This window comes from Lepidochelys kempii, chromosome 20 (assembly GCF_965140265.1).
Source record: "Lepidochelys kempii isolate rLepKem1 chromosome 20, rLepKem1.hap2, whole genome shotgun sequence".
Taxonomy (NCBI): Eukaryota; Metazoa; Chordata; order Testudines; family Cheloniidae; genus Lepidochelys; species Lepidochelys kempii.
This window is the reverse complement of record NC_133275.1, coordinates 8,411,585-8,437,211: the sequence shown is the minus strand read 5'-3', so window position 1 is coordinate 8,437,211 and position 25,627 is coordinate 8,411,585. Positions and strand designations below refer to the sequence as shown.

Sequence of the window (25,627 nt, the reverse complement as noted above, 5' to 3'; positions counted from 1 at the left end):
GAGTGCAGCAAATCTATCTCATCGGAGCACGGATTCATCTTGGCTCAGACCCTTGGGCTGGCCTCTCTGGTTTCTTTATCAAAGTATCAGCTAGTCCCTGCCATATCAACCCAGCCCCACACCACTATACTGGGTTTCATGTTACAGATGTAGGGCAACTCTACACTACAAAATAATGTAAGTTAGGTCTACTTAGACATACAGCCACCGCAGTAATGAAATCACTTTTGTATGTCCATGCTATATGCTCCTTGTGTTTGCAGAGCTTGCTTCACTGCAGGGAATAGCGTGCTGTGGGTAGCTATCCCACTGTGGAACTTGCCATCAGCTAGCACATAGTATTTTGGGAAGGGTTTGCAAGGCCTCATGAACCCTGACTCCCTACTCTTATTTCAGGAGCTAGTTTAGGGCTCTCCACATCTCTCTACAGCATAGGCAGGAGAGTATAGAAGTGTGAAGTGGCCTGTTCATCCCAATGGGATGTTCTCAGTTAAATCAGAACAGTTCTTTGAAATTATGACAGCCAGACACCAATAGCCCAGAGAGGTATGAGCGGACCCATTCATCTCAATGGGTGTTCTCCCCACCATTTTTGGCAAATGAGTCTTGCAAAGGTGATTGGGAGGGTGGTTTCAGTGTCCCATGATGCAGTTTTCTCCATCCCATAATTTTATCTGCATCCCATAATGTTTCATGTCTTTTTTCAAAAGCCCTCTGTGAGCAATATGGATCCTGCACAGCTCTGCACTGTTGTGATGAGTGTTGTAAGCACAATGTGCCTGATCCTGCAGTATTTGCAGAGCTGCCAAAGGAGCTGCAGGGAACACGACAATTCCTTGGAGGCTTGGATATAGAGAGAAACAATTCAAGGGTGTTGTTGGCATTCACAGGGCAGCTGCAGACAGTGGAGCTCCAGTACTAAGCTCTAGAAACAAGCACGGACTGGTGGAATTGTATCGTTATGCAGGTCATGGGATGACAAACAGTGGCTGCAGATCCACAAATACTGGTGGATTACTGGGGACATTTTACTGACATCAGCACGGGATGGTCAGGAAAGGTGCATGACGCATGCATCTTTAAGAACACAAGGCTGTTCAGAAATCTGCAAGCAGGGACTTTTCTTTCCAGACCATATGATTACCATTGGGGATGTTGAAATGCCAATAGTGATCCTGGGAGACTGAGCCTACACCTTAGTCCCATGGCTCATGAAGCCATACACCAGCCAACTTGACAGTAGCAAGGAGCACTTCTATTCCAAGCTCAGCTAGTGCAGAATGACAGTTGAATGTGCCTTTGGCCAGTTGAAAGGCCGCTGGCGCTATCTACTCATGAGATTAGACCTCAGTGGAAAAAATATCTCCATGGTTATAGCAGCCTGCTTCATAATATTGTGAAGCAAATGCGGAAAAGTTTCCAGTGGGGTGGAGGTGGAACGGCTGTCTGCTGATTTTGAGCAGCCGGATACCAGGCCTATAAGAAGAGCTCAATGTGGAGCTATACAGCTCAGGGAGGCTTTGAAAGACCATTTTAATAGTGAGCCACAGTAATGTGTGTTGCCATAGAATGCTCTGCCTGGCCTTGGGTTTTTTTTTGCACTCTGGTATGAACCTTGTGTGCGTATAGTAATATGACATTACAAATGCACCTATAGCCATTATCTGTGAATGATGTCAGACCCAGCCAGCATATGTTGTGAACTAATAAAGATGAATTAAGCTTCTATAAATAGACTTTTATTCCAAACAGACATATTTAGAACTGAATGAAATTTTATAAATACAAAGAAAATAATCTTTGAAAAGGAAAGAACAGTCATTTCTATTTTACAAACATTCACCAACCGTGTCTCTCACAGGTATGCACAATTGTGATTGTCTGTACTCTCCCCCAGGGTGGAGCGGTATGGGTAGTGCAGTGGCCCTGGACATAATGTGGAATGTGTGGTGGTGGGGTGTAGGGAGGTGCCAGAATGCTGTTCTCTAGGGGCTGAAGAGGGAGAGGAGCACAAGTCTGTTGAACCTGAAGTTCAACAAGAGTCTCCAGCATGTCTGTTTGCAGCTGGAGAAGTGCTATCATCTCCCGCTGCATGTCTCTCCTTTTCCTGTGCTTTTTGCCTGTCCACATTATCCCTGTCCATTCTGCCTACGAGGGTAATCCTCCAAGCCCTGTGCTCTGTATTTGAAGCCGCAGAGGCTTGCAGGATCTCTTGGAACATGTCATTCCACATAGAATCATAGAAGATTAGGGTTGGAAGAGACCTCAAGTCATCTAGTCCAACCCCCTGCTCAAAGCAGGACCAACACCAACTAAATCATCCCAGCCAGGGCTTTGTCAAGCCTGACCTTAAAAACACCTAAGGATGGAGATTTCACCACCTCCCTAGGTAACCCATTCCAGTGCTTCACCACCCACCTTGTGAAATAGTGTTTCCTAATATCCAACCTAAACCTCCCCCACTGCAACTTGAGACCATTGCTCCTTGTTCTGTCATCTGCCACCACTGAGAACAGCCGAGCTCCATCCTCTTTGGAACCCCACTTCATGTAGTTGAAGGCTGCTATCAAATTCCCCCTTACTCTTCTCTTCTGCAGACTAAACAAGCCCAGTTCCCTCAGCCTCCTCTCATAAATCATGTGCCCCAGTCCCCTGATAATTCTCGTTGCCCTCTGCTGGACTCTCTCCAATTTGTCCACATCCTTTCTGTAGTGGGGGGCCCAAAACTGGACACAATACTCCGATGTGGCCTCACCAGTGCTGAATAGAGGGAAATAATCACTATCCTTGATCTGCTGGCAATACTCCTACTAATGCAGCCCAATATGCCATTAGCCTTCCTGGCAACAAGGGCACACTGCTGACTCTTATCCAGCTTCTCATCCACTGTAATCCCAAGTCCTTTTCTGCAGAACTGCTGCTTAGCAGTCAGTCCCCAGCCTGTAGAGGTACATCCTCTTCCTTCTCCTCATCTGGCTGAGCCGCTCTGCTGGTGTAGATAGAGAGATCCTCAAGGCCACATTTCCAGCTGTAAAAGATACATAGCACTGAGGTACTATTGAGAGCACATTCACAAGATAAATAGAAGCTTGGTATACTGAACTCCCTCCCCTTGATCCACACAAGTTACAAGCACTACATTCTCACTTCTCCTTGGGATTCATAGAGCACAACAGTCCCAGCCATGGTTAGTACAGCCTGGGGGGGTGGGGGGGGGAAGGGGGAAGTTGGGACAATAATAGGGGGTAGCTCATGGGCATGAGTGTATGTGGAAAAGGGCAACTGAACTGAATACTGGCACCGTTTTCCACAGATTTTATCTGATAACTCACTCCTGAAGGTAACGGAGGCTAAAAGGGAACAGCTCCTGCATGTGTCAGGCTGCAGACCAGGTCTGTATGCTGCTAGCCTGTGTGCTGCAATGGTGCCTGCTGAAGAAATTGCTGCGTGGCGTGGGAAAGTGTCCTACCACGGCAGAAGAAATAAGGCAGCCCTTCCCAGAAACCTTTGGCAGAGGATTGCAGACTATCTCCAGGAAAGTTTCAATGAGATCTTTATGAAGGATTCACGGGACATCCTGGTGCATATAAACAAGTTGTTCTGCAGGGCCCCCTCTGCCTCACTGTACAGGGGAATGAGAAACAGACAGCAGCTCTATCTCTATTGGCTATTTCACTACTTCTTCTTGCATGTAAATGAACAGATGTGTCCCTGCAATATCAAACTCTATCTTCCCTCTCCTGCATCAGGCTCGCCTGTGTTGGACTGTAGGGACTGGCTCGACTGCTCTGGAGTCAAACACAGGTCCTGGCTTGCTGCACCCACAGTATCCCCCGGTCACCTGTCCCCTGTACTCCCTCTCTTCCTCATCCAACACCTCCTCCTCACTGTTCACTCCATGGGCCTCGATAGGATTCTTGGGGGTGGTGGTGGGGGCTCCGCTAAGGATGGCATGCAGCTCTTTGTAAAAGCAGCATGTCTGCAGCTCCATACCAGAATGGCCATTAGCCTCCCTTCTCTTCTGGTATGCCTGCCACAGCTCCTTGCCTTTCACACAGCAGGTCCCTCTTGTAGCTCTTCTCCCCCATGCTCCGAGTGATCTCATATATATCGACACTTCTGTGGTTGGATTGGAGCTGTGCCTGCATAGCCTCTTCTCCCCACAGATCCAGGAAGGAGATCCATCACCACCTGCCTCCTACAGGCAGGAGCATGTCCGCAGCGTGGAGCTGGCATGGTCAGCTGGGCAGTTGCTAGGTGAGCTCTCCACACTGAACAAACAGGAAATGGAATTTCAAAAAAAAGGGGTGTGGGTATATCTGGCCACCAGGCAGCAGAGTTCAAGTGGTCATGATGGGCCATTGGGGGACACCTCCTGAAGGCCACTAAAGTTGAACTAAGTAACACAGTGTCTACACCGACACAGTGTGACATAGTTATGGCAAAGCAAAGTGCTACTCCTCATGCAGAGGTGAAGTTACTAAGTCAGCGTAGCAGGCACGTTACATAGGCAGGAGTGATATTTTAGTGTAATTGTTTACAGAGTTAGGTCAATGTAAGCTGCCTTGAATTGACCTAACTGTAGTCTAGACCAGGCGGGAGTACTGTCCACCACCACCAATGGCGTTCAGTGTTGCAAACTTTCTATAAGTAGCAATGATAAAGCTTTAATAAAAGCAATAATTTCTGAAATATTTCTAAACCTTGTCCTTCATACCATTCAATAGCTGAGCTCAGCTGCAGTCTACAGATACAAATTTAAGAAGGGGCTCCCTTATTTTTTTTCTCAAGTTCTGCATCCCAAAACTTAAAATAATCTGAACATTTTATATACAGCTCTTTCGGGGGGACCTGTATCTCAGGAACCCCTTGAACAAACAATCCTAAATTTGCACCACTAACTATACCCCAGCCCCTTTTGTGGCACACCAGTTTTAAAGACACTCTCCCCATTTTGCATGGGTTTTAGAACAATAGGAATATTAAACTCAGCTTCTTATGGGGGAAGGCAGTATCTGAGGAACCCCTTGCCCAGATGAATCCAAATTTGCATCACTAACTGCCCCTGGTGCTGCTAATGCAGAAAAATTTTCTAAACCATAGGCAGCGGCTTCCTCTAGGCTCCATTCCAGGCCCTGCCCCTGCCCCCACCCCCACCCCTTCCCCCAAATCCCCATCTCTGTCCCGCCTCTTCTGGCCCCCGCTCCACCACAGGCCCAGCCCCCCCATCCCTTTCCCCAAGCTCCCACCCTGCCTTTTCCCGCTCCACCTCTTCCCACCCAGTTCTGCTCCCTCCCCCCAGCGTGCCCCAACGGCGCCTATGTTCTAAACCATTTGAGCTCTACTCCAGAGTTGGCTGCATATGGAGTAAGCTATTTTCAACACAATTGCCAACAGTCACAACACTAGGAAAGCCCTTAAGTGTGTATGGCAGCAACTTTGGGCCTGCCCCTGAAAGTGCTCTGTTGGCTTTGGTGAATACAGTTTATTGGATCAATCCCCATTGCCTAGGCTCAGTGCAGCTGGCTGGCAAGAGGTCTAATTGCAGGATAGTACTATCCATGACACACTGCTGGCTAAAAAGAGGAGAGGACTTCCAGGAGTGATTATTCCATCCTCCCCAGAGGCTAAACTACTGTTCAGAGAATGAAATAGACTGAAACTGATTAGTGGGAGCGTTCCACTGAATCATGGCAGACCCTCTACACAATCAACTAGTGCTGCCATGAGAGCCCTGCAGGAGGATTTCAAACATTTGGGGATGGAGAGACCCCTGGAACTCTTTCAGAGCCAGCTCTACTGGCCCTGGATGGCAAGAAATAGGAGATATGAGTGCATTGTGCATCTAGAAAATATCACCAGCAGCAAGTCCGTGGAACTAGTGTGCATTGATTTCCTGATTCTAGGAGTAAACTGGAAGAATGTGAGAAACATTTTAGTAGTGACTGACTATTCCATAGGGTCATGGAAATATGGGGCTGGAAGGGACCTTGAGCAGATGTCTAGTCCAGCCCCCATGTTGAGGTAGGACCAAGTAAAGCTGGATCACCTGTGACAGGTTTTTGTCCAACCCGTCCTTAAAAATCTCCAGTGATGGGGATTCCACAACCTCCCTTGGAAGCCTGTTCCAGAGCTGTACTACCTTTATAGTGAGAAAGTTCTTCTTTATATCTAACCTAAATCTCCCTTGCTGCAGTTTAAGCCCATTACTTCTTGTCCTGCCTTCAGTAGACATGGAAAACAATTGATCCCCATCTTCTTTATAACAGCCCTTAATATATTTGAAGACTGTTATCAAGAACTCCTCAACCCGATGGACATGCCTCCCCTTTCAGGAGGCAGCACCGAAAGACTCCAGTGAGATCGGATCTATTTCTGATGCTGAGGTCAATACGGCGGTAAAGTGCCTTCTTTAGTGGTAAGGCAGTAGGGATGGACAAGATTCGCCTGGAGATGTTGAAAGCACTGGACAATGTTGGGGTGTCGTGGTTAACGTGCCTCTTCAATGTTGTGTAGAAGGTGGGTGCAGTACCTCTGGATTGGCAAACCAGGGTGGTGGTCACGTCCCATTACACAAACATCCCTCATGAAGATGGCATCATTGCTTGCTTCAAGCAATCTACAAGAAAACAGATAACACTCAGATATCCACCCCAAACACATTGCCAAACTCATCCATTTCATCCTCACCCATAACAATTTTACATTCAAAAATTAACACCTTGTCCAAACCATGGGCACAGCCATTGGGTAGTAGGATGGCTCCCCAATATGCCAACTTCTTCATGGGCCACCTTGAGGAAGAATTTCTCCACATATGCACCATGAAACCAGTGATATATCTGAGATACATCAATGATATTTTCATCCTCTGGACAGACAGACAATCTAAACTCCCTCATAGATTTCCACCCAACTTCAACAACCACCACCCATCCATTAAACTTTCTCTAGGACACTCCCACACTAGCATCAAGTTCCTGAATACCACAATCGGTTTAAACAATGGAATCCTACAGACAACTATATACAAGAAACCCATGGATCATCACACTTACCTTCACAGATCCAGTAACCACCCCAAATATACAAAGTAATCTATTATTTATTGCCAGCCACTCATACCACAGAATGTGCTCCAAGGAGAAAGTCCAGGATACGCATCTTAACACATTTAAAATCGCCTTCACCACACAAGGACACTCCACCATAAAAGTAGACTGCATCATGGAATGGGCCATCTAAATACCCCGAGAGAACCTACTTCAATACAGAAAAAACAACCACCCTCCAACCGCACACCCTTAGTTGTCACCTACCAACCCAAACTAGAACCATGTGGGGTATCATTAAACAATTACAACCCATACTCAATGGGGACCACCTCCTGAGAGAAATCTTTTCTGAACCTCCTCTTCTGGCCTTCAAACAACCCCCTAACTTCTACAAGCTGATGATTAGAAGCAAGGTTCCCACAGACCAGGACACACCAAGTCAAAGCGGCACCAGATCCCGACAGAACAACAGATGCAGAATCTGTAGACATATTTCCATTGCTATGATGATCAACATCCCCTACAACACACCTTTCAAGATTCATGGGTCCTACACGTGCCTGTCATAACATGTGGTGTATCTCATCCAGCGTACTAAATACCCCAGTAACAAATATGCAGGTGAAACAAGACAATCACTATGCTCTCAAATGAACTCACACAGAAAAACGATAAAAGACAAAAACAACGTATCACCTGTGGGTGAACACTTTTCACAAAGAGATCACTCCATATCTGACCTCTCAGTCCTTGTCCTAAAAGGAAACCTGCACAACACCTTCAAAAGACAAGCCTGGGAATTATATTCATAACTTTCCTAGACACTACAAATCATGGATTAAATAGACACTGAATTTATGGCTTACTACAACAATCAATAACCCACTAAACCCTCCCTCCCCCCCCCGCCAAACACCCACTCTTCCCCCCACTTTCCGCCCTGTTAGTGGAGAGGTGTTAACTGGCCATTTCACCTTGAATGGGCCCTTGAAATATGTGTTAACCACTTATGTTAAACAATCTGTTCCAGCTTGCATTTAGCTGTGACACTCTGACTACCTTTCCCAGACCTGAAGAAGAGCTCTGTGTAGCTTGAAAGCTTCTCTCTCTCCCGAAGAGAAGTTGATCCAATAAAAGATTACCTCACCCACCTTGTCTCTTGAATATCCTGGGACCAACATGGCTACAACACTGCAAACAATACTTTTTGTCAGGTGTTAGGTGAAATTAACGTTTTGTGACATCTATCCATTTAAATTGAATCCTGCCAAGCCTATCAGGGCATTGGGCCCAGATATGGGTGAGGGGCTTTGCACTTCCATTTGCCTCTCCTGCCTCTTCTTACATTCAGCTGGTCTGGGCACTCTTCATGGACCCACCACCTACCCATGGCCTTTCCCAGCTTACCAGGAATAGCAAGTAAGAGGGTGGAGCTGGTCTGTGGGTGGATGTGGTTGGTCAGAGCAATGTGCATGATGAAGGGCATGCTGGAGGAGTAGGAACAGTGTTCGGATTCCTGAGCAGTTGGAGGAGGGGCAGAGCAGTGTGTGTGGGGGGGGTGTTGAAATAGTGCACTGAAGTGTGGGGTGGGAATATCTGTGCAGTGGGGGAACATTGGAGGCTTCATCTCTGTCCCCCAAACATCTAAGTCTCCCTGCCCCTAACAATGTCACTAGTGACTCCATGCTAGTCCCTGCACTGTTTCTGCATCCTCTTCCTGGCTCCTCAACCTGTGGGTCTCATAATGAGACCTGCCTCTCTGTGGGGAGGGAGGACTAGGCTGTGCTGGACAGACAGAGAGATGGGAGGTGAAGTGATGCTGCAGGGACAGCGAAAGGACTAGAGTAATAGGACCACTGTGATAATCTAGTCTGATGTCCTCCTTTACAACACAGGCCACAGAACTTCCTCTAATTAATTCCCACAGTAGATCTTTTAGAAAAACATCCAGTCTTGATTTAAAAATTGCCAGTAATGGAGAATCCACCATGACCATGGTGAACCAAAGAATTACCCTCACTGTTAAAAACTTATACCTTATTTCCAATCTGAAGTTGTCTAGCTTCAACTTTCAGCCATTGGATCATGTTATACCTTTGTCTGCTAGAATGAAGAGTCCATTATCAGATATGTGCTCCCTATGTAGGTATTTGTAAACTGTGATCAAGTCACCCCTTAACCTTCTTTTTGTTACGCCAAGGCTATGTCTACACTGTAAAGTTCAGTCAATGCAAAGTTATGTCCATGTACAACCGACAAAGCGTGTATATCTCTTGGGCGCATGCACATTTGGGTGCTTGCATTAGCACTGTACGTACTCACCAGGAGTACTTGCATCAACAGAAAACGTGGTGCATCACAGGCAGGGAAGCCAGCGTGCCCTGTGCCGCCGTCTGGCTCAATGCTTTGTGGGACATTTTTGAAGTGGTTTGGGGATACCAACAATTTGTCCAGGGATTTCTGGGAGCCATGGGTCAAGTTCCCACCATGCCACTTTCTCTTTCCCATAACAACTCCCACAGTACTTTTTGGCCTCTGCCAGACGTATGGAGTCTGCAGAGCTCAGCACAATCATCATGAGTAAGGCTATGATTAGGACATGGAGGTCACAGAATCCATGACTCCATTGATCTCCGTGACATTTTTTGCCTTGGGGCTGGAGCTCCCAGCCAGTCCCCCCACAGCTTGCAGCCCCTGCCCTGGTGCTGGGACCCTGCAGCTGCCCAGCCGCAACATGGGGACCCTGCAGCTCCCAGCCGCAACATGGGGACAGCCCATGCCCCCACAGGTGGCCAGGGACCGCAGAGTGCCCACTCGCTGCAGGTGGCAGGGAACCCCCTGGAACTCCCTGCTGCTGTGGGTGGCGGGGGCTCCCCAGAGCTGCTCAGCCACCGCTGAGCACCCACTGAACCCACCTCCCCATTTTGTCAGGGATATTTTAGTGAAAGTCATATTGTCCGTGACCTGTCCATGACTTTCACTAAAATATCCCTGACAAAATCTTAGTCTTACTCATGAGTATTGCTAATAAGGGATGCATGATTCTCCTGTATTTCCACAGCTTGAAGGAGTACAACAATTGGAATTGTGATGAGGAAGATGTGGAGCTTTTGGAGCACAATAACTGGATGCTGATGGACTGAGTAAAAAAAAAGCTGACTTCCTGGTGGCGTTCACGGAACAGCTCTACATGGTGGATCATTACTTCTGGGCGTGAGAAACAAGCACTGTTTGGTGTGATCGCATTGCGATGCGGATTTGGGTTGGCGAGCTGTGGCTGCAGCTCTTCTGGATGTAAAAGGCCACCTTCCTGAATCTGTGTGCTGAGCTTGTCCCAGACCTCCAGTGCAGGGTCATCAGAATGCAAGCTGCATTGACTGGAGAAATGACAAGTGATCGAGCTCTGGAAGCTTGGAATACCAGATTGCTGTCAGTCAGCAATCAGTTTAGAGTTTGAAAAGCCACACAGCTTAGAGTTGGCAATGCCAGAGCATGGGCCATTGTAATCCAAGGTTATTAGTGTTTCCTTTTACACAACGCTCTTGGAAACGTCTGGGAAATAGTGAATGGCATTGCAACAATGGGGTTCCTAAACTGTGGTGAGTCAATAGATGGCACACCTTATCCCTATTTTGGCACCATTCCATCTTGCCACGAGTACACCTACAGAAAGCAATAATTTTCGGTGGTTATGCAAACGCTACTGGATCACCGGGGACATTTCACTGATATCATCGTGGGCCCGTCAGGGAAGGTGTGAGATGCATACATCATTAAGAGCAAGGGGATTTTCAAAACGCTGCAAGCAGGGACATTCTTTCCCAGCTGGTGGATTGCCACTGGCAATGTTGAAATGCCAGTAGTGATCCTGGGGGACCCAGCCTACCTCTTGGCCTGCTTGGCTCATGAAGCTGTACACTGGCCACCTCAACAGCACCAAGGGAATATTCGACTACAGACTCAGCAGGGTTGTTGGCACTGTGTCTTCACTAAACTGAATCTCAGCAAGACAGACACTCCCATGGTTATAGCTGCAAGTTGACTACTGCATATGAGGCAAAGGGGGTAAAGCTGCTGCCAGTGTAGAGGGAAAGGTGGAGTGTCTGCTGAATTTGAACAGGTAGACACAAAGGCTATGACTACATTGCAAAGCAAGCCCAGAGTATGTAGAATTCAAGTTCATAGACTCTGGGTTTGTTAACCTAGGGCTTGAATGTCTACACTCTTTTGTAACCCCAGGTTAGGACTTGTTGAACCACGGCTGGTCCCAACCTAGGGCTCCAGCACCTACACTGCATTATGGGGGCCTCAGTCTGCATATCCCAGACTACCTATGCCCTCTGAAAATGTGGCCACTCTAGCCCTTTGTTCACATTACAGTGTGGGAAAACTTGACTGTCCACCAAACTTGACGGTTCAGACGACAAAAAGTCAGCCTGTGGGATTGTGGGATACTGTTGATGGACCCCACAGAGCAGGAGTCCAATGGGACTGCGTCTATATTGCAAAGCAACAGGGTTTGAACTCGGGATCCAGGCTTGATTCAGGCTCACACCTTCCACCCGTTGGGTCCTGGGACCAAGCCTTGGGTTAGTGTGATTTGTGTGTAGACAAAAGGTTGCAGAGCAGTTTTTAAACTAAGAGATGGGGGAAAGCCGATTGCTGCAGAGGCACACCTGGCTCTGACAGAGACATCTCTTAGAGGAGAGTCTATTGATAGAGATTCTCTAGGTTTTAGTCAGGAGGAGAGGATGGAAGAGGATAAAGTATGGGCCAGATTAGACGAGAAACATTCACATAAAAAAGAATCTGACACATCAGAAAAGGGCTGACAAATAAACAGTGACAAGTTTTTAAAGTGCTTCTACACAAATGCTAGAAGTCTAAATAATAAGATGGGTGAACTAGAGTGCCTCATGTTAAAGGAGGATATTGATATAATAGGCATCACAGAAACCTGGTGGAGTGAGGACATTCAATGGAACACAATCATTCCTGGGTACAAAATATATTGGAAGGACAGAACAGGTCATGTGGGTGGGGGAGGAATGGCACTTATGTGAAAGAAAATGTAGAATCAAATGAGGTAAAAATCTTAAATGAATTCAAATGTTCCATAGAATCTCTATGGATAGTAATTCCACGCTCTAATAAGAATGTAACAGTATCGACCACCTGATCAGGACAGTGATAGTGAGAATGAAATGCTAAGGGAGATTAGAGAGCCTATCAAAATAAAGAACTCAATAATAGTGGGGGATTTCAATTATCCCCATATTGACTGGGTACAGGTCACCTCTGGACGAAATGCAGAGACAAAATTTCTCGATACTTTAAATGACTGTTTCTTGGAGCAGCTGGTACAGGAATCCACAAGGGGAGAGGCAATTCTTGATTTAGTCCTGAGTGGAGCGCAGGATCTGGTCCAAGAGGTAACTATAACAAGACCGCTTGGAAATAGTGACCATAATATAACAACAACATTCAACATTCCTGTGGTGGGAAGAACACCTCATCAGCCCAACATGGTGGCATTTAAGTTCAGAAAGGGGAACTATGCAAAAATGAGGAGGTTAGTTAAACAGAAATTAAAAGGTACAGTGACTACAGTGAAATCCCTGCAGGCTGCATGGACACTTTTCAAAGACACCATAATAGAGGCCCAACCTAAATGTATACCCCAAATTAAAAAACACACAGTAAAAGAACTAAAAAAGAGCCACCGTGGCTTAACAACCATGTAAAAAAAGCAGTGAGGGATAAAAAGGCGTCTTTTAAAAAGTGGAAGTCAAATCCTAGTGAGATAAATAGAAAGGAGCATAAACACTGCCAAATTAAGTGTAAAAATATAATAAGAAAAGCCAAAAAGGAGTTTGAAGAACAGCTAGCCAAAAGCTCAAAAGGTAATGAAATGTTTTTAAGTACATCAGAAGCAGGAAGCCTGTTAAACAACCAGTGGGGCCCCTGGACGATCGAGATACAAAAGGAGCACTTAAAGACGATAAAGAACATCGATATGATGTGCAATGTGTAACTGGACTGCCATAGAACTCTTTTTGAATTTATTCTCTAACATTGTATTTTGTAACATTAAAGCAATGAGAACTCAGTGCTTCCATTCTATAAAGTTGTTGATGGGATGGGAGACATTTTTAAATGGGGCAGGAAGGGAGATGAGGTTTCAGCAGAAAAAAACAAACCAAACTAAAAAAAAACCTTGATAAGGAATAATGCATGTAGACACTCACCCGAGCTCTCTTCTTGCTCATTAGTGGGCTCATCTGCGTTCACCTGGCTTGATTCCATCAGAGTTTCAAACAGTTCCTGGCTCATGGCATAGTTTAAGTCCCCAGCTGTGTTCGCCCTGCCCCTTTGCTGTTTGTGGTAGGGGTCTCTGCCTTGGGCTCCTCTGAAGTGTCCACAGTAGTCCTCAGAGTGCTGGTGGGTTCACTGCCAAGTATGGCATGCAGTTTGTTGTAAAAGTGGCAGGTCTGCAGGGCAGCCCCAGGGTTCTTGTTGACTTCTCTTGCCTTGTGGTATGCCTGGTGGTATCCCCTGCTGCGCAGCCCTGTCATGCCCCTGTTCCAGCACCCCCTGTGAAATCTGCACATAGTGTTGATATTTCAACAGCTGTTCCATTTCTGGACTCGCACAGTCTTGTCTCACCACAGGGTAAGAAGATCCACAACTTGTTGCTTGCTCCAGACAGGAGCTCTCTGCATGCATGGAACCAGCATGGTCAGATGTACACAAAAAAAGGTAAGCTGCTAGGTGTACTCATCAAGGCGGGCAACCAGGAAAAGGCATTTAAAAACAAGAGGGAAGGGTGGTTTAAAGTGGGGGGTAGGGAAGTCTCTGTGACACTTGGGCAGTGGAGTTCAAAAACTGATCAGAGCAATCGCTGTCATGGGGACAGTCATGACAGCTGGGGGGGGTAGTCCCCCCATCCTGTGACTATGGCCTACATTCTTTGTTCCTACATATACACATTTACATTTGGCTGTATTAAAATGCATAGTTTGCTTTTGCCCAGCTTATCAAATGAACCAGTTTGCTTTGTATCTGGGACCTGTACTCTTCATTATTTACCACTCCCCAGTTTGTGTGTCATTTGCAAACTTTATTGTAGTGATTTTACGTTTACTTTCAGGTCATTGACAAAAATCTTAAATGGCATAGGCTCAAGAATGGATCGCTGTGGTACCTCACCAGAAACACTCACTTGCTGATGATTCCTCCTATACAATTACATTTTGAGATCTATCAGTTAGCCTTTGTTTAATCCATTTAATATGGGCCATGTTATTTTTAGATCATTCAAATTTTTTAATCAAAATATCGTGAAGTACCAAAATGCCTTATAAAAGTCGAAATATATTACATCAATACCATTACCTTTATCAACCTAACTTGTTATCTCAAAGATGTCAAATTAGTTTGACAGGATCTATTTTCTGTAACATGCAGCCAGTGCATTCTGGGGCCAGGGTAATGGCTGCCAAGGAGCCAGAGGCAGTGGAGGAGGAGAGCTGAGCAACATGGGGATGTTTTTTTTTTTTTATTTTTTAAAGCCACAGAAATTAAATTATCGAAAAACTTAATTAACACAGACTTAAGGTTGTCCAGCACTGTCACATGTCAGTGCAGAATGTGGAGTAGCTAAATTTAAACCTCTGAAAACCAGGAAATACCAAGATACATGCCACCCCCACAACACAACCTTAAGTCTGCCCCCCTGGAGCTGGCAATAGCCATTGTGAATGGTTCAGTAAGGGGGTAGACAGACAGGAGGAAGTTCTGAAAGAATGTTACAGTATTTGTTTTGTGCTCCGCAGCTTTGGATTGCAGCATTTAACTGCATGCACTCTAGCTGCCTTCACCACGTCAAGTGTAGCTGTATTGGATGGTGAAGGGATTGATTAGAGCAACTTAACAGAACTGTTACTGTAATATGACTAGGTGCATTGAAGGATCCACTATGCCTCATTTCAGCACTGAGTTCTGCAGGTTGCATCTGCAGAGGTGCACCCGGGTGTCTTCTTGCCATGGCATTTGTCAGCAGTCTGCTGCCATGCAGGGCAACATCTCCAGGGCTTAGTGAAGGCAGTGTCTCAGGTGGAATCCTCAGAGCAAGGGTGAAGGGCTGGTAACCATCCAACTTTTTGTATGTTATGTGTAGAATCAGTGTTTGAATGGAGATACTGCATACTGCACCTTAGCTTGAGTTTTGCTGTAGCCACAGGTGTTGAGCACGGTAGACCGTCGTATGTGCTCTCTTCCCAGTGTTCTGCAGCATTAGGAGAGGGTGCTAGTACGGGCATTGGTCAAAGATGGCAGAGTTAAGAGTGCGTTGCAGAGACGGCATGCATCTTAACTTGGTATTTCCTCATTTTCAGATGTTTAAGTTTAGCCACTCTCCACATTTTGGAGGGCACAAGGCTGCTCTGGGCAATTTGAACTCTGCATTAATGAAGTTTTTGGGCATGTCACAATGTTCTATAAAGACAGCGTTTATCCCTACCACACAGTTTAGCGACTTAAGACTAAATTGAGGGACACCCCACGTATGGAAATGAGAAGTTAGGGGATAAGTCCCCTGCATTCCTTGCTATCTTCAGATTGCTTAAACAGTGCTCCCATTAACACTCCGATACGCCACAAGGCTTCACTTCCGCCTCCCCTGGACACTGAAAAGCAATCCATACTCCAGCGCCATCCGACCCGCCCTCTAAATGCAAAACTTGAACTGGCAACCTCATATGCACTTGGAGCAATAAATTGGCACATCCTTCTGTCACCCATTCCATGCATTTGGGAAGTTATTCTTTCTTCACATTGCTAAGGCCACAATTAAGGCTGTATCTACCCTACAGACTGCTGTTGCCATGGCTATGTGGGACAGGAGCATGAAGAGATGTGATCCCTGACCAACACAGCCATGCTGTCAAAACCCTCATATAGATGAAATATTACCACCAAAGTTGTGCTTTTATGGGTATAGCTTGTTTTGCTTGGGGTAGGTGTGGAATAAGCTACATCAGCAGAAGTAGCTGAGTTTTGCCAATATAAGCTGCATCCACACTAGGAATGCTTTGTTGCTAGAGTATACCTAATACTACCTAGCACAGCTACAGCCTCAGGCACTAGAAGGGGACTTGATGTAGACTTTCCCAATGGGTCACAAAATGATCTGGTAAACAGCTGTAGAAAATTAGAGATCAGGAAGCCTGGGTTCTAATGCCAGCTCTGAAATGACACTGTAAGGTAAAGCTTCACAACATTACCAAAGAACACCTGTAGTTTTGGGTCTGCCATATTAGAGAGCTGGGTTCTATTCACAACTACATCTGAAGTAAACTTGTTTTTAACCTGTTGGCTTATTTGCAAAGGGAGCATGGCTCATAGCTGATTACTTTCTAAAGTTGTAATCATGGTCTAGGTTGATCAGGACGGTGAAGTGCAAGAACTGTAGAGAGACTAGTCACGGGCTTGTGGTTCTTCACTCAGGGCACTGTACCCTAATCTACAGCGTATTTGATGGCTCTCTCACACACACAGCTACCATCACACTGGGCACAGTCCATCACCCAAATACCTATGCAGACTGCCGCATTAACTGCTATGGGGAGGAATAGCAACAGTGATAAATGTCTGCTTCATTCTGATGTATTTAGGGAACACAACTTTAAAAACATTTACAGAGCAAAACAGAGAAGTAATACCTGCTTCTAAACTGGCATTGCTCTAAGCAGCAGGTGTAAAGTTAGTAGGACCAAATACATTTAAAAAAAAAAAAAAAACCACAACAGACCACAGCTTATAGGTTTTTGCAAGATCCCACAAATTATTTTTTTTTTAAAAAGTGATTTTTTTTTTAAACCTTTGAGTATCACCCCAATCTGCACCAAACCAACATGAACTCCAATATGAATTAAAATTCAGAGGCTATATTTCATGTGGTGGCCACTTTTACATTTCTTAAAAATAATTTTAAGATTTCTAGTCAAAATGAAAGCTTTGTATCCACATGGACTAGACACTTTTTTAAAACGAACATTTCGATTCTGGAACAAAGGATGAATTGCAGTAAGTACCACCACCAGTAAGCTGCAAAGTCCATATGGCCCTGTCCATATGTTACCACGAATGGAAGTTCTGACTTTGCTTAGTAGTATATAGACCAACGTTTCTAGAACAAAGAATCAGGGTTCTAGGCTCTAGCCTGCAGATTTATCTGGTCATGGTCTGGTTGGTTGTAGCAAGCCACCAAACTATTTTTCCTGGAATGTATGATGAAAGATGGTCATGCTTAGTTTATTAAAAGTTATCCTTAATAGAAGTCATTCAGTAGCAGCTACACATTATTTGCCACTATTCCCCTTCACTTGTAACTCTGCACAGGAAGAGTATTATTGTCATTAAGTTTAGGGTACACAAGAATTTTTTGAACACTTACAGGCAATTGGTCAACACATATTTAGAGGCTCAAAATTGACATTATGTAAATAAAGATTAGGTCACTACCCAGAAAACCCATCTTCAGTAGAGTACTTCTAGCTTTACCTACTGTAAAATACCATTAGAATTTGAGGCATAGGCAAATTCCCAAAACTTCACTTGTTTACAAAAATTGGCCTTGGCCTTGCCTACTGTGATGGATGGCTACATTTATTGCATGGCCAGGTAGGTGGTCTTAAGCATCTATGCAGAGCCAGGAAGAAGGAGAAGCCTGCAGATACTTGCTAAGCTCCAAAACAGGAAGAACTGGTTTGTTTGAGGGGGATGGCAGGGAGTAAATATTGTAAATTGAAGATTATAATTGTAAACAGAGACTAATATAGTCTCAATCAAAGCAGGGAGCTGCATGAAAAAGAGTTGAGTCCAATTTTAATATGGATAGTAAGAAGCAAGATGTTATCTTACTTGCCTTTGAATGCTAGGGGATGGGTGAACTGGAGGGCGAGTTGTAGGATATCAGTGGTGGTTCTATGAGAGCTAGAAACTAAGAAATTCGTATGAATGAAGATGGGTGTAAGAAGAGTTCTGGTGCCTAGAATGGAGGCAGGGAAAAACAGAAACAGAGTTAAGTTATTTAAATGCTATTTGATATATTTGAACATAATTGGGGTATGTGAATATTCATATGCTTTCACTCATTTCTACATATATTTTTCTAAAAAGTAACCTTCCTTGGTAAACAGAGTAGCAACCTTTTAGTCCTGTAAATTTCTATGGGTTTGATAAAGTCCCATTTCAGTAACTTACTGTAGTCATCCTCCTAATTCTCTTGCCTCTTCATAATTAATACCTTAAAGTCAAATTTCCTGAAGCCAATGTAGGTACATGCATGTAGGCACAGTCTTAAAGGCCTTATTCAAAATGGCAATATGCCACAAGCTTCAGATCACTGCATGGTGAACTATTCCAGAAAAAACACCCCTACTGATCAGGCTTCAGGTGGCCTCTGGTATCATGGCCATGTTTAAGAGATCAGTAGTGACTGCTATGCCATACTGGTGTACCTACTTCAGACCACTATAGTAAACATTTTGAAATTTGACCCTGTGCCTCAACATTTACACTAGACAGCAAACAAGCTGCTTGTCATGTTAACACTGTCTGTGTTGCAAGATCATGATAGAAAATTCTACATAGATGAACACCTATAGTTTAGAAGCTGTGCAGTTCTACTGTATACTGACAACTAGGCTAACTTCCATGTTATGGAGGAATGAATGCAAGTAGGGAGGAAGAAGTCAGGTTTATAAAGAAAACTCATCAGCTACAGCTACCAGCACTCTATATTCTAGGGAAGTTCCACAGATGTTGGAGCCATTAAAGAAGCTCAAGGCAGCTTGTCCCAAAATGATGCCCTGTCATCCAGCAGAGATATGCCCCTCTTTTCTGTACATGCATCCATGATGGAGCATAAGCTAGCAGAGATTTATCTGTACAAAACTGGTTCAGTTTCCTGCAGGGACATGCTTTGAAATATCATGGAAGTGTCAAACTTTTGATTTGTGAGCTTGACGAATATACTCAGAATTAAAAAGTCAGCGACTAACCTATGGCAACTTTAGGAAATATTTGTGAATATTCACAAGGCACAATTCAGCTGGAGATCTCAGAAGGGTTATATTAGCCTTATAGATGAGAAAAAACACAAAAAAAGAGAAGTGACTTTTTCCAAATCAGCAGCAAAGTTGAGTGGAGCTCAGGGCTCAGTGCAGCAGACCACAGCTATTGTGCAGTATTGTTTCAGTTTAGGAGGGCTGCATCTCAAGATCTCCACCTATTAAGAGTATCACCAGGACACTTACTACTCACCTCCACCTTCAGAAATTAAGGCGCACACAGGGAGTAATCTCAGTGTAGTGCTTTATCTCCACCCACCGAAAACATTCACCTTTAAATGAAAGCATTTTACAAACAATACAATGTCAACACCACTTATTTTTGCTTTGCATTAAAAAGGAAGAGTAAAACATTGGGAAGAGTACTACAGTCACATGGAAATTATGCAGAATTTTACAGCATACACTGCAGAATTTTAAACCCTGGATTTGAGGCTCCTTTTGCTTCCAGGAAGGCTGGCTAAGGGACAACCCACTTTTTTTAAATATATAAAAGTTTTACAGGGAAGATAGTAAGAGATTTAATCTGCCGGATTGTGATTTAGTACGTAGTGCATTAGCACAATTTGTTTTGTACACATGCTCAAAAGAAATTCTCCTATTACAAAGCCATCTAAAAACTTGGACTGCACAAAACCTAGCTACTAAAATGAAGGTTTGGTAAAAAAAAAAAAAAAATCTATTTCCAAAAACACTTTACAGATAGAGGCGTTCAACTGCCATAACTAGGTAAAAGTTTAGTAGAATGATAACCAAAAACATACTATGAAATTTCACAGATAGTTATGCTTTAAAAACAAAACAAAAAAAACAAACAAACAAAAAACAAAAACAAAAAACAAAAAGACAACTTAATGTTGGGTCTTAAACAGGTCAGCTTCCCCATCCAGAGTCTACTCCACGGGCTCATCCTCTTCTGCTGCAGTAACTCCTTTGCTTTCTTCCTCACCTCCTTCCAGCAGTTGCTCTTCCTCCTCAGCAGTGAGGGTTTCCTCTGCAATTTGTGAATTCTTCTCTTCTGCATATCCTGCTTCTACTTCTGCCTGTGCCTCTGCCTGAATCTCCTCTTGCTCCCCATGATTCTCAGTTGCTTTTGCTTCTGGGTTCTCCTCTCGGTCTTGGCTTTCCTCATCTTTATTTTCTTCATCTTGGTTTTCTGCGTCAATCTTGTTTTCATCCGCTCCTTCAGCTATTCCCTCCTCTGCATTTCCACTTGTTCCACCCTCTCCTTCCTCATGCTCCTCTTTCTCTTCTGGATCATCTGTGAAGGGATTCTCACCCTGTAAGTCAAGACAGAATTATGCTGAAGCTGTATTTGGACAGGTTCTTGGCAGATGTTAGCTAAGACCTTACTTAATTTCACACAAATTCCAGGTACATGAGATCCTCCTTCAGGGCATGAATATTTCTGATCATTAGGCTGGGACCAGCACTTGGAAGTTCTCTGTATGTGAAAGTATTTGTACAAAACCAGAGGGTTTAACCCTGGCCAGCTGTAAGTTAGTGACCCTTACAGCAGTGTGTGGTGAAGGCACCCATGGAGGTTTGCTTTGTTACTGAGAGTTAATTTTATATTATGTGGACGTTACTTGTAGCTCCCCTGTTCCTTCTCCCAGCAAAGTCCAATAAACTATTCAAGTGCCACGTTTCTGCAGATATAAGCAGACTGCTTTCAGACCAATGAAGTTACGAGAAAAGTAAAAAGACTTGGTATACTTGGTCTATTGAAAGCAGAGCTGTTTGTAATGTCAGGAACAGGGGATGTTCAGACTCTGGGAGCCCTCCTGATAAAGTTGAGCTGTTGGAGACTTATTCTGTATCAAATGTAAAGTGACACTCTCCCATCCCCTGTTTTAGAAGGTTTTTACCAGACCTCATCTACACTGAGAATTCACACCAGTTACAGACAGCAGTGTGACTGTACTGATACAAACTGGCAAAACTGTTGTAAACCAATGTTTGCACTGGTGCAAGTCACCCCCTCAAAGCAGGGACAGCTGCAGTGGCACACACTGCAGCTTATTGTAGTTTTGCTTGTCCACACTAGGGGTATGTGCAGCTACACCAATGCCTACACTGGGGATTTCAGACAGCCAAAGGCTTAGTCTTGCAACCCATTTTCAATTCTGATTTAAGCAACCAACATTCAAGAAGTCTATCCATAGTAGAGCTGGATACCAATCTAAAGGTGGGGTTCCAAGCTACCCAATGTTGTGCAGCACCCATGCTAACTGACAGTTTGGAGAAGTACTAAAAACCAAGCTGTAACGGAAGACAGGAAGATATAAGACTTGTTAGAATGTCAGTGATAGAGGCGCTTTACTACTAACAGAAAGACAAGAGCTCAAACCACAATCACCACAGATCAGCAAAGCTATTGACAAATGCTATCACGCAATGCACTGTCAACCTGTGGAACTTCTTGCCAGAGGGTCTTGTAAAGGCCAATGCTATAAAGGGATTCAAAAGGGAGCTAGATAGATTCATGGAGGATAGGTCCATCAATGGCTATTAGCCAGGATGGGCAGAAATGGTGTCCCTAGCCTCTGTTTGCCAGAAGCTGGGATTGGGTGACAGGAGATGGATCACTTGATGATAACCTGTCTGTTCATTCCCTTTGGCTGTCAGAGGACAGGACACTGGGCTTGATGGACCTTTGGTCTGACCCAGTATGGCCGTTCTTATGTTCTTAAGTGGAAAGTCAGGCTTTCTAACCAGGTGCATACTATTAGTTTCCAGCCCTCATGCTTGGCAAGGTATTAGCCTTCAGAATGGTCACTAAACGCAGAGACAAGTGGTGACTTTTTGGTACTAGCCCTGGACTTCCCATGGACCAACTACTGCCTTGGCATCAACGACAAGTTTTTGCATATACGTGGATCATAGGCCCCAGCCTAAAAAGGAGAGGGTTACTCACCTTGTGCAGTAACTAAAAGTTCTTTGAGATGCGTGTCCCTGTGGGTGCTCCACGTCAGGTGTTGGTGAGTCCTGGTGCCATTGATCGGAGATTTTCAGTAGCAGTGCCTGGTCAGGATGGATGTGCGCAGTAGCTGTCTCACGGCACTGTTGGTGCCTCATCTAGCGTGCACACAGTCCGACCCTTTCAGTTTCTTTTTTACCGTTGAGTCTTTAATGCAAACTTTGAAGTAGAGGGGAGGAGGGAGGACAGTGGAGCAACTTCTTTGGGTGCTGACCCTGTGGGTGCTCCACTTCAGGTGACTGTAAAGCAGTGCCCTACTGTTGATGGAAGGGCTTCCAAGTTGTATTCATAGTTGACGCTAGCACCGTTAGGCCTAGTATCGCATCCGAGTCTGAGCTTTGCATTATTGCATAGCGATTAATTAACGTGTGTTCAGATGCTCAAGCGGTGGCCCAACATATCTCTGGGATTGGTACATTAATTTAAAAAAGGTGCTGAGGTCCACACTGATCTGTTCAAATGGGCTCTGATCTCTGTCGGGGATTCTCTTTTTTTGTTGTTGACAGCACAGGTGGATGCAATTTGAGATCCATTTTGAAAGTCTTTATTTTGATATTGCAGATCCCTTTGACCTTTCAGCCGTGGAGACAAAAAGTCTTCAGAATGGTTTCGTTTTATCTAGGTAGAATGCTAATGCATGTCTCACATCTAGAGTGTGGAGGATGGTCTCTTGTGTAATCTCATGTGGTTTAGGGTAAGTGAATTGATTGGTTGAGATGAAAGGATGATGAAACCTTGGGGACAAATTTTGGGTGTGATCATAGTGTCACTTTGTCTTTGAAGAATACAGTGTATGGCTGGTGGGCCATGAGAGCCTCTATTTCACAACCTTGTTGCACATAAATAATCGTGACCAGGAATGCAACTTTCATTGAGAGGTGTAGTACAGAACAAGCCCCAAGTGAGTTTGAATGGTGTTTTGGTAAGGCCTCCAAGGACCAGATTTAGATCCCATGCTGGTGTGGAGTTGTATATTTCTGGGTACATTTTCTGTATTCCCATTAGGAAATGCTTTCTGATCGAGTGTGTGAATACTGAGACACCATCAATCTTATGATGGAAAGCAGTTATGGCTGCTAGATGTACTTTAACCGTACTTGTGGAGAGTCCTGATTGCTTTAGTTCCAATATGTACTCCAAGAACAAATGAAGAGGTGCTGTAAGTGCAGTTATGCATTTGTTTTGGCATCACATGGAGAACCTCTTCCATTTCTGTAAGTAAGCTGCACGAGTGGATGTCTTTCTGCTCTTGAGTAAAACCCAATTAACCTGTTCTGAGCAGGTTAATTCTTTGTGTTGGAGCCATGTCTTCCAGGTCAAGTTTCTTCAGGTTCGGATGGAGGACTTGACCTTCGTCTTGTGAGAGGAGATCCCGTCACAGCAGGAGCGTGTATGGTGTGCAGATCGCCATGCAAATCAGGTATGGGAACCATGTCTGTCTGGGCCACACTGGAGCTATAAGTATGACCTTGGCTTTGCTGGTTTGAATCTTGTGTATTACTCTGGAAATTAAAGGTAATGATGTGAATGTGTATAGGAGAGGTTCGTTCCATCTGATGAGGAAGGCATCCCCTAGGGATTGTGTTCCCAGTCCTGCTCGTGAGCAGAACCTTGGGCATTTGATATTTCATGCTGCTACGAATAAGTCCATGTGTGGGAACCCCCACATGTGGAATGTATTGTATGATGTTGTCGTTCAGTTCCCATTTGTGTTCTTGGGGAAAACTGTCTGCTTAATGTGTCTGCCATCGTGTTCTGCCAATCTGGGAGACATGATGCTGTAATGGTGATGTGTTTATGGAACTGGTCCATAGTTTTATGGCTTCTGTGCCTAGGGAGTGAGATCAAGCTCCCACTATTGGTTTATGCACTGTTGTCCATCATGACTCTTATTGTTTTGTTCTGGATTTTTGGGAGGAAATGGTTACACATATTGTGAATGTGTGTAATTCGAGCAGGTTGATGTGTAAATGCGTCTTCATGGGAGACCACTTCCCTTGGGTTGTATGCTGGTTTAGGTGGGTGCCCCAGCTGATCAGCGAGGCATCTGTTGTGATCAGCATGGATGGTGGATTCGGCTGGAATGGAATCCCCGCACATACATTTCTTGGATTTGTTCACCACTGTAATGAGTGTTGGACTTTTGGTGTTTGTACAAATCCTAAAACTGTCTGTGCTTTCGTGGTACGTATACCGAGTTCAGACATCCCTGCAGAGCACATGTATAGTCGAGCATGTTTTACTATGAAGGTGATGGCCGCCATATGTCCCAGTAGTTGAAGGCAAGTGTGTGCTGATACCTCTCGGCTATTTGTGACCACTGATATAAGAGTAGTCAGTGCTGCAATTCTAGTAATTGGAAATGATACCTTGGCCTCTATGACTCCAGATGCACTCCAATGAAGTCCAATTGTTGTACTGGGTTTAGAGTAGATTTCAGTTAGTTTATTTGCAACCCTAGGGTGTGAAAGAGGGTTATAGTCCTTTGGGTAATATTTACTGTTTCTGTTTGAATAGGTCATTTCAGTAGGCAGTCGTCTAGGTTTGGGAAGATCAATATTCCCTGTCGGCGCAAATGCTACGCAACTACTGCTAGCGTTTTGGTAAAAACTCTTGCGGTTGTTGGAAGTCCGAAAGGTAGCACTCTGTATTGGAAGTAGTCTTTCCCTACTGTGAATTGTAGAAACCTTCTGTGTGCGGAATGGATGGGGATATGAAAATATGCATCTTGTAGGTCGAGGGCTGAGAACCAGTCCCGCTTTTCCATCACTGGGATAACTGAGTTCATGTGACCAGTCTGAATCTGTGGGTACAGACAAACTCACTGAATTTTCTGAGATCTAATATGGGTCTCCATTCACCGTTTTTCTTTTGAGTCAGGAAATAGTAGGAATAAAATCCCTTTCCCCTGTATTATTTTGGAACTTGTTCCATGGCACTGAGTTGAGTAGATGCTTTATTTCTTATAGTAGGTGCTTGTGAGAAAGGTCCCTGAAGAGGGATGGGGACAGGGAAGGGGGATGGGTAGGTGGAATGGAGATAAAAGGGATGGCATAACCTGTTTGAATGATCTCTAATACCCAGTAGTCTGTGGTGATGGAGGCCCACATATGATAGAATGGTCATAGCCGATGACCAAAGGTCTGGGTTTTTGGTAGCACTGGCACTAGTTGTTGGGGGAGGTCAGATTCTTGACCAACATTTCAAAATTGATTCTTGGATGGTGGTGCTTGGGTTGCTGCAGACCGAGACTGGGAAGGACAATGTCTTTGCAGCCGACATCTGTGTCTCTGGTTGTCATGTGGCCTTTGTTGTTGTTGCGATGTATGGTCTCTGTTGTGGGAATATGGTTGGCATCTCCTCTGGCTGTTTGGGGGCGTGTAAATGCCGAGGATTCTCAATATCACTCATGTGTCCTTCAGGGAATGTAGGACTTCATGGTGGAGAACAGCTTGACC

At 44.7% G+C, this 25,627-nt stretch overlaps 1 protein-coding gene and 1 long non-coding RNA gene across 5 annotated transcripts in view; both read right to left on the bottom strand.

Moving 5' to 3' along the window:
• Window positions 1-1,723: 1,723 nt before the first annotated feature.
• LOC140901089 (uncharacterized) lies at window positions 1,724-5,136 on the bottom strand. The gene is made up of 2 exons (XR_012155768.1): window positions 3,994-5,136; window positions 1,724-3,028 (listed from the first exon to the last, which is right to left on the bottom strand). It is a non-coding gene; the product is annotated as an uncharacterized lncRNA (long non-coding RNA).
• Window positions 5,137-19,416: 14,280 nt separating this feature from the next.
• The window catches only part of AKAP8L (A-kinase anchoring protein 8 like), a 39,218-nt gene continuing 33,007 nt past the window's right edge, over window positions 19,417-25,627 (bottom strand). For all 4 annotated transcript variants that reach the window (XM_073319288.1, XM_073319290.1, XM_073319289.1 and 1 more), the window contains one exon: window positions 19,417-20,469. In XM_073319288.1, the coding sequence (XP_073175389.1) occupies window positions 20,083-20,469 (387 nt within the window). In that variant the 3' untranslated portion in view covers window positions 19,417-20,082. The remainder of the gene's footprint in view (window positions 20,470-25,627) is intronic.